Here is a 9,271-nt window from a genome sequence, read left to right as displayed (position 1 = left end):
TATAATATATTTTTATAAATTAAAGAAGCCTTTTAACATTAAGGCCTTTATGCTGGACTAAGAAATTTTTACGCATGTTAAAGAGGAAAAAAAGCTTTAGTTTTTAGTTTGAATAATTACTGATTTATGATGGATAATCCCTGAAAAAAAATCACAACACAAAAACTAATTTCCAACATTATTTAGAAAAATTACATATATCACCAGTTGAGAGCCTCAAAATTTCTGTTATAATAATCCAAATTGAAGACATTTTTTCCCCCTGGTGTTTATGCTTCTCTTGAAATGTCATGCAAACATTTGATAATGAATCAAGCATATTGAGCTCTTCATTTCATTTGCAGCGTTAGGCTTTTGGGCAGATGAATCCTGATCATATGCTGTTTTTGGATTGACTTCTATTTTTAAGAATCAGAAATTAGTGAAAGATTATTTTCCATTATCTAATCATTTATTTAGCCCTAAGATAATGGAGGATTATTTCCAAACATGAATTCTTTGTCCTTTTTATGATTTAATATAACATGTTTCCAGAGTTAGTATTTTAAAGAAAACTTTTGTGATTTATAAAACATTTCTGATATGCCTTTTCTTCTGAGAAAAGCATAGCATAAACTTGTTATATTTTGATATAAACACTGTAAAAATAGGCATTTTTCTTCATTGGTTTAATTTAGTGATTCTCAAATGACATATTCATTTTTACTAAGCTTTATGTGAAAGCATCATCTTGCTGCTACTCAAGGTTGAGTTTCTCATGACTAGGGAAATAGATTAAACTTATTCTGGTGCAAGGCCCACATGTGTATTTCAATATGTTTCTTTGTTCCTTTTATCATCACCTGCGTAAAAGGAAAGTTAAGTCAATTTTTATTTCCCTGTCTTCTGATTTGGAGTCAGCTCACTAAGAATGTTTATGAATAATTCTGTTAGAAATGGTTTGATAATACTAATTTGAATAATGAAATATTGTGCAGAGCTTTACATATGGAAGTGCGGTGTGGGCAGAAACCTGTGCAATGGTGCGGTTGACTGTCCTTGTGATGTGATAGCAAAATCTCATGTTCTCTGTGTCTGTTTTCAGGGAGGAGAACACTGTTACTACCAGGGCCATATCCGAGGAAACCTTGCCTCCTTTGTTGCACTGTCAACATGCCACGGACTTCAGTAAGTGTCCAGATTATTTTGGTACTATGTACTCTTTCAATCACTTATTTTATTTTTAATGCACTGTAATTGAAATCCTTATTTTTGGTAGAGAAATAATTTTAAATCAGTGATGGATCTGATCATTTCTTCTTTGTGGTTTATAAACCAAGCAGATTTTAAAATGGGAGTTGCAGAAACCAGGGGCTTTGGAATTATAATATGTTACCTTATAGTGATGTTTGAAGTATTTTTCTAGTTTCATCCAATTTGAGACAGGAGTGGTTTGGGTAACTTTGGTCTCTGTTTCTGTGGATGGTTAGCCCCTGGATACCAGTTCTGCTACTCCTCCTTGATGTTAGTTTTTATATTTTTGTGAAATAATAGAAATTTCAATAGATGAAAACTCTTGACTTCTTGCACAAAGAAAAAAGACTGCAGGTTATCTCAAGTGTTTCAGTGTTCATATGTTTCAGCCCTTTTTTTTTTAATGCCAGGATCCCACGTAGCTGACAGCAAACTTGTGGGAGGGTCTGTCTGTTCTCAGAAATCTCCAAGGCTTGGAGTTCATCCTTCCTCGGGGCCTTGCTTTCTTTCTTATAAACTTCATTATCGAAGAATGTTTGCTGATGTTTAACGTGGGAATACGTCTACTTCCTCCATCCTGTAGATAATGGTGATACACAGGTGGCTGTCTCTCACTTGTTTTGTAACTCCTTACAAAGCTACTGTGTCATTTCTCAGTATTCTACTTAAGCGAAATCATTTCAGTTCCTCATTTGTTTTACTTTGGGGCTGGGGCAGGGTGGAGGGGGGTGGGAGGAGGCATAGAACAAGCCAGCACTTTAATTCAGTTTTGTTAAATTTTTGTTTGGCAACTTTAAAATACTTTTTCTGTCTGTTACTAAGTTAGATAAGTTAAAGGTGTGGCTTTTTCATGAAAGTAGCAGTTATCAAATGTCTGTTTTGTGGCAGCCACTAGGAATATTAAGGTGATTAGAACATGAACCCTGCTCCCAACAGCTCAGTCCAGTGGGGAAGCTAAATCTAGCTCAGCTTCCTACTATCGAATGTGATGGATATATATGTATTCTTCGAGAGAGAAAAAAGCTGAGAAAAATGTGAGCTGAGAGTGGGCACTGAAGAATAAAGTGGTACTTGAGGGCTCCAGAGAAATGTCACCTGAGGAAGGTGGAGTTGGCCCCAGAACAGAGTTTGATAGAATCTTCCAAGAATGGGGTTAGATTGAAGGACTTAAAGAAAATAAGGAAAGAGATCTAATGGGAAAGACCAGAAAATCTAGCTAGTTTGCCTAAATGGTACCTCTGGTTAGACTCTAGCAGTAGGTGCATGAGAGGCAGAAAGAAGAGAGTGTGAGGATCAGTTAAATAGCCAGGAAAAGGAGGTTATATGCCTGAGAGCATGGAAGACTTCTATTTGCTTATTATTTGTTCTAAAAGACTATTTCACTTATTTTAAATAAATTCTTTGAATAGAGACTTTTTAAAAAAAATTGAGTTAATATGTATAGTTCCCTGATTCCAATTTCTAAAGATCCTCTAATTTTTTCCCCAGATTTATTGAAATATAATAGATAATTAGTTGCTTATATTTACATTATAACTTTGCACAAGTCAATGAGTTTTTTTCAATTATAGTTGGCATACAATAATATATTAGTTTCAGTTGTACAGCATAGTGATTAGAGCTGAAGTGATCACCCCACTAGATCTAGTACCCCTCTTCTGCCTTACATATTTATTACAACATTGTTGACTATTTTCCTTATGCTACACTTTATGGCTCCATGACTCTTTTGTAACTATCCATTTGTAGTGCTTAATCCTTTTGCCCTTTTCCACCATCCCCTCCTATCTAATAGCCCTCAAAATATTCTCTGTATCTATGAGTTTGTTTCTGTTTTCATTGTTATTATTGTTTATTATGTGAAATTATGTAGGATTTGTATTTCTCTGACTTACTTTATGTAGTGCAATACCCTCTAAGACCATCCAGGCAATATCTTTTTTCATCCCCTTCCTTTTAGTCTGTGTGTGTCTTTTAATCTGAAGTGAGTCTCTTGTAGGCAACATATGTAGGGGTCTTGTGTTCTTATCCATTCAGCCACCCTATCCTTTGATTTGAGCACTTAATTCTTTTTCATTTAAGATACTCGTTGATATATATTTAGTTATTACCATTTTTTTGTTTATGATTTTGATACATGTTTTCTCTTCTTAAAGAAGTTCCTCCAACATTTTCTGTAATAGTGGGTTGGTGTTGATGAATTCCTTTAGCTTGTTTTTGTCTGGGAAGCTCTTTATCTGTCCTTCGACTCTAAGTGATAGCTTTGCTGAATAAGGTATTCTTGGTTGTAGATCCTGGGTTTTCATCACATCGAATATTTTGTGCTAAGCCCTTCTGTCCTGCATGGTTTCTTTTGAAAAATCAGCTGCCAGTTTTATAAGTCCTCCCATATAGGTAACTAACTGCATTTTAAGATTCTCTCTTTGTACTTAACCTTTGGCACTTTAATTACAATGTGTCTTGGTGTGGGCCGGTTTGGGCTCCTCTTTCTTGGGACTCTCTGAGCTTCCTGGGGTTGTATGCGTATTTCCCTCACCAGTTTAGGGAAGTTCCAAAATTATTTCAAATAGCTTTTCTATTTCTTGTTCTCCCTCTCATCTTTCAGGTACCCCTATTACACGGATGTTTTTACATTTATTTTTGTCCCAAAGACTCCTTAAATTATTATAATATTTTTGGCTTCTTTTTTCTTGCCATTCTGATTGAGTGACCTTGGCTTCCCCATCCTCTGTATTGGTAGTTTGATCCTCTTCTTCATCCACTCTGTTAATTCCCTCTGATACACTCTTCTTAGATAACGTATGCTTTATTTCTGACTGGTTCCCTTTTATAATTTCCATTTCCATTTTTATGTTTTTTATCTCTTTAAAGTTTTCACTGAGTTCATCTACACTTCACCTAAGTTCACTGAGCATCTTTATAACCAGTGTTTTGAACTCTGCATCTGTTAGATTGCTTGACTCCATTATTCCTGGATCTCTGTTCTGGTCTCTCATATGATTTCTGCTTCTTTGTCTTCCCATTTGGGCTGCCTTTCTGTATCTGTTTCTATGTACTAAGCAAAGCTCCTAAGTCTCTCAGTTTATTAACATGACTTTGTGCAGTAGGCGTCCAGAGGCACAGTCCTGAGAGAGGGGTTCAGCAACAGGCCAAGTTTAGCCCCAGCTTGTGTCCCTCCAGGGCCACCTGTTAAGATTCAGCAAGCAATCCACAGATGCTGTGCTTATAGTTGCCTCAAGAAACCACGCCAGAAACCGAGGTCAGCTGCCACCAGTGTGGGTCTTGGAGCTTACTCAGCAAGTTGCACTGGACTCACTGAGGACACAATTGGATGTGATTTGGGTGGGGCCGTGAGTTGGGGGAGATGGAGTTTCAGAGAATCTTCTGGGTGGAACGACCTCTGTTATCCAGTTAGTTGATGTCTCAGATATGGTGGCTCCTGGGTCTACATACTGGGATGGGGAAGGGCTCAACAGAGGAACAATGGATATTGCCAGCACTTCTGCCCAGGAGAAAGCTTTGCCTCCTGCCCTTTCTCCAAAAACCCAGCATCTCCCTGTAAGTTCCTGGTGCCCCCTTGGCAGCTGAACAGGCTCTGGTGCTCAGAGTGGATGAGTCCATCACTGCAAAAGTCCGCTTGTGGACACAGCCCCTTTAAGAGGCATCTGCAGCTGCTGCTGCCATAGCCTCTGTTATGGACTCGGACATGGCAACCTCGCATCCTTGCCCTGTCCTACCTCTTCCAGTTGCAGAGTGATTTCTTATTCCATCTTGTCCCCAGGCGACTCTGCTTGCTGCTTGCTCTGTGTTTCCATCATATCTTTGATGTGTTCGTAAGAGCAGATGAACAAAGCCTTTATCATCTATGCCATTTTCCCCAGTCTCCAGAAAGACATTTTTACAAGAGGACTCCATGCCTGATATCTGAGGGCCTTGGTTTTATTATCTGGAAAAAGAAACGTTGAAATCCCCTTTAGCAGTAACATCGTTATATCTGATCTCAAGATGTGCACAGCTGTCAGCTAGGAATAGTACTCTGGGCCTGTTGACATTTGTGACAGCAAATGTACATTATAGGAGAGTGATATAAAAACCAAGAGGCTTCCCCCCACCTCTCTTTTCCTTTTAAAATCTCAATCCAAAGTCACTTTGTAAGTAAGCATCTGGCCTAGTACTTATTCCAGATTGCCTCCCAGTTTTCCAAAATGACACAATATTGTGAGAATCAAAGAGAAGGTATTGCCTTCTCGGGGCTTTAATAGAGTGGAGAGTCTGAGACCGAAGGCTTGCTACTCACCCTACATAGTTGTCTGAAAGAGGATGGAAAAGAAACTTTAAGGAAATTTTAGTGACTAATCAGGAGTAGAACTCAGAGCCTGCTACCGTTGTTTTAACTAAGTAAAATATACCTTTAGAAATTCCTTCATTTAAAACTAAACAAAAATAAGCAGGAAACCCACTGCATGTCTGGGAAAACTGTCAGGATTGTATACAGGTGTGTTTAGGTGTTCTTAGACTTTTATAAGCATGTTAGATAAATTTATGCTAGTTTTTTTTTTGTTATTTATTATTACCTCTCATCTTGATTTTACCTTCTGAACAAAAATGACTGACAAATATTGTGTGTGTGTGTGGGGGTTATTTCCAAATATTAAATTTGTGTTGTCTCAATTGCAGTGATTTAGATTTGAGATATATAATTTCATTCATGACTCATCTTTTATTAATTACCAAGTATATTGAAACTTTTCATTTTTCTTGATTTACTGAACTCAGTTGAAGAATGTAAAGGGGAAAATAGTCAGATTCATGTTTTTTTGCATAAAGAACCTGCAAGTGTATGTTTTTTCAAATTTGATAGACTAATGGGTAATATTTTGGTCCTGGTATGCTCCATGTGACGACAAAAATCCTTCAACTGTGAACCTTAAAGAATGGAATCTGTTATAAGTCTATTGCCCTCTTGTGGCAATTTGTAAGAATGACCATTTCCTTTCAAAATCTGGTTATGCAGCCTTTCAAAATTTTAGTTCAATTGATTCAGTCCTAGTTGCAGGTTTCTATCAAGTATATTCTGTGTTATGGACTCAATATACTTATTGTAATTTATATAAATATAATATAAAGGTGTAAATCTTCAAACAAAGCAAATAAAACACATATGCCTTTTAATTGCTAAAGAATCAATAATGGCATATTGTCACATAGTGAACCAGAATCTTTTAGATATATATGGTGTCAGAATCTGCTTTCTTTACACTCAGTTACTAGTTAAACAAAACAATTTGCTTGCTACTTAATCAGTGTAATTATATGAACTTTGGTAAAGGGTAATGGTTTTATGCAATTTTCTTGGTGGGTCTGGCAAGTTCTCATTGGGCAGGAAGAACATTTACTGTCATATTTGGTCAACTGTTTTGAAAGGTTCACCCCACTGATTCCTTAGGTGTGTATCTTACAAACTGCATCTGTTTTATCTTTAAATTCCAAATGTAATGTCATCCAAATTCAGAAAGTGCAATTTTGGTTGAAAACCTTACAGATGTGAGAAAAGCAGTTCTAAGGGTATATGAATGTTGAGAACACATGGAAGATGTTAAGGCAAGAATGAAAGTATTTGGGTAGATGCAGAGCTGGAGGCCATTGTCATTATAGGTTAGAGAAACCAACAAATTTTACTAAGCCATCCATGAAAGACAATTACTGTTCCCTGTTTAAAAGCTTGGGTATCATGCAGTCGTTTCCACCTAACACTGGAAAATGACTGCAGAAGATCACAACTTCACCACACCCACCCCACAGATGTCTGAATGATATGACACATTCCTTCAGCATCGTGGAGATCTTGATCTCAGAAGAAAAATCATATTCTCCTAAAAGGAGTGGCCATCAGGATTTCTCTGAGTGGGAGTTGAAGCCATCTGTGGCTTAAAATGCCCTCAAGAGGATTTCTCAGTTGGCTGATAGTCATCTGCAGTCTAAGAGGTCCAAAACTGAACTCCAGATTTACGCCCTGCTTCCTGCATCCTGCTTCCGTGTGCCTACCCCAGTCTGCTCTTCCGCGGCTTTTTTCATCTTATTAAATGACAACTCCATTTTGCCAGTTGCTCCAGTCAAAACCTTGCAGTCCTCACTAACGTGACTCTTTCTGAATCCTCTATTTCAAATCTATTAACAAATCCCATTGGTTTTACTTTTGAAAAAATAGCCAGAACTTGACCAGCAATTCTTGCTATCTCCACCATTGCCACCGTGATCTAAGCTACCATCTCCTTTCACTTGGATTATTGCAATAATTACTCATTTCTATTCCTTGATATCTGAAAGATTATTGTAATATAGCCGTTGGAACAATTATTTTAAAATGTAAGGGGTATTGTATTTCCCCTCTGCTTAGAACCCTGCAGTGGCTCTTCATCTCTCAGAGTAAAAACCAAGGCCCTTCTGGTTCTCCTCCCTCATCCACTCTGCTCCAGCGACACTGCATCCCCCGTGTTTGTGGAACACGCCAAGATACTCTTACCTCAGGGCTCTATTCTGAAATGCTGTCTGCACAGATATCCTTTGGCTCATCCCATCACTTTTTTCAGGTCTTTGCTTAAATTCCGTCTTCTCTGTCAAGCCTTTCTCTGACCCTCTATATAAATCAACAGTCTTCTGTCTCTGGTACCTACAGCCAATCCTCTGGCACCATTTATTGCCCTTAACCTGTTTTATTTTCCTTCTTAGAATTTATCACCACCTCATATATGTTTAATTTTTTTTTTTATATGTATTTGTCCTTCCAAGAATGTACATCAGTATCACAAGGGCAGGAAAGCAGTCAGTTTTGTTCAGTACTGTATCCCTAGCACCTAGAGCAGTGCATTGTAGGTGCTCTATAAATGTCTGTTGAATGAATGAATGAATGCATGAATGAATGAAGATGGGTAGCTGATTGCAGATCTGCCTGGGCTCTATTTCTGCCTCTGCTGTCACTGGTTATATAATTTGGGCAAGTTGTCTCTTTGGGCTTCGGTTTCCTTACTTGTAAAATGTGGGTAGTCATTGTATCTTCCTCGTAAATTTGTGGAAGAGATTAAATGAGTGTAAAGTATTCAGCTCATGGTAAGTTGTTGAAATGTGTCAGTTCTTGTTACTCGAGCATCTTCCAGGTGTGTGATAGGTAGGACGTTCTCTGGATAGTCCCTGACAACCTGCATCAGAATCATCTGGGGTTTGTTTAAAATGTCTCAGCCTAGAAATCTGAAGAGGGCCCTGAAAGTTTAGCATTTTTACAATCGCTCCAGGTGACTATTTGCATATTAAAATTTTAGAATTATATATGGGATAGAAGAATAATGGACCACAATTAGGGGGTAATTCTGAGCCTCTGGTAAGGGTCTGGATGAGGGAATTCTGCTGCTTGTCAGGAATCAGAAGGAGGGGCCTTTTCTTCTCAGCAGTGTGTATTTGCATATTAAAATTTTAGAATTATATATGTGGGGTGTGGTCTTTGTGTGTGTGGTATGTCATATAGGGGTATGTGTGTATATGTGGGGTGTGTGTTGCGTAGTATGTGGTGTGTGTGTGTGGTGTGATAATGGTGATGGGTAGGACTGGGAAGTGGGTGTTGAGAAGTAAACGAGTCCTCTGCTGCTGATTTTAAAATGATTTTGTTCTGAGGCTGGAGTTGATAGCCATGCCTAATTATTTTCTCTTCCTTGGCAGTGGGATGTTCTATGATGGGAACCACACCTATCTCATTGAGCCAGAAGAAAATGACACCTCCCAAGTAAGTGCTTCTTCTTTTTGGTGCGGCAAATGTGAAAGTTGACGCTGGGAGCTTTTTCATCTTCCCTTTTCTCTCTGCTTTATTTTATTTTCATATTTTTAGGGTCAGAATAGTAATTATACATATGTTTTTACATTAAATATTGAATGTCAAAACCACAAGTGTCTTTTTTCTTTTTCTTTCTTTTTAGAAAATCTGTCACTTACTCCTCCTTTATGTTAGAAATACTTTCCTTCTAAAGTGTTTTTAAGCCTCCATTTCTAT

General features: G+C 37.8%; 1 protein-coding gene across 9 annotated transcripts in view; it reads left to right on the top strand.

Annotated features, from left to right (window-relative positions):
• ADAM22 (ADAM metallopeptidase domain 22) overlaps positions 1-9,271 on the top strand; it is a 204,510-nt gene that overhangs the window by 127,063 nt on the left and 68,176 nt on the right. For all 9 annotated transcript variants that reach the window (XM_025042194.1, XM_025042195.1, XM_025042191.1 and 6 more), the window contains exons 5-6: positions 1,085-1,167; positions 8,944-9,007. In XM_025042194.1, the coding sequence (XP_024897962.1) occupies positions 1,085-1,167; positions 8,944-9,007 (147 nt within the window). The remainder of the gene's footprint in view (positions 1-1,084; positions 1,168-8,943; positions 9,008-9,271) is intronic.

This window comes from Pteropus alecto, unplaced genomic scaffold (genome assembly GCF_000325575.1).
Source record: "Pteropus alecto unplaced genomic scaffold, ASM32557v1 scaffold69, whole genome shotgun sequence".
Classification (NCBI taxonomy): domain Eukaryota; kingdom Metazoa; phylum Chordata; class Mammalia; order Chiroptera; family Pteropodidae; genus Pteropus; species Pteropus alecto.
The sequence above is the reverse complement of the archived record's forward strand: the minus strand, read 5'-3'. Positions and strand labels throughout refer to the sequence as shown.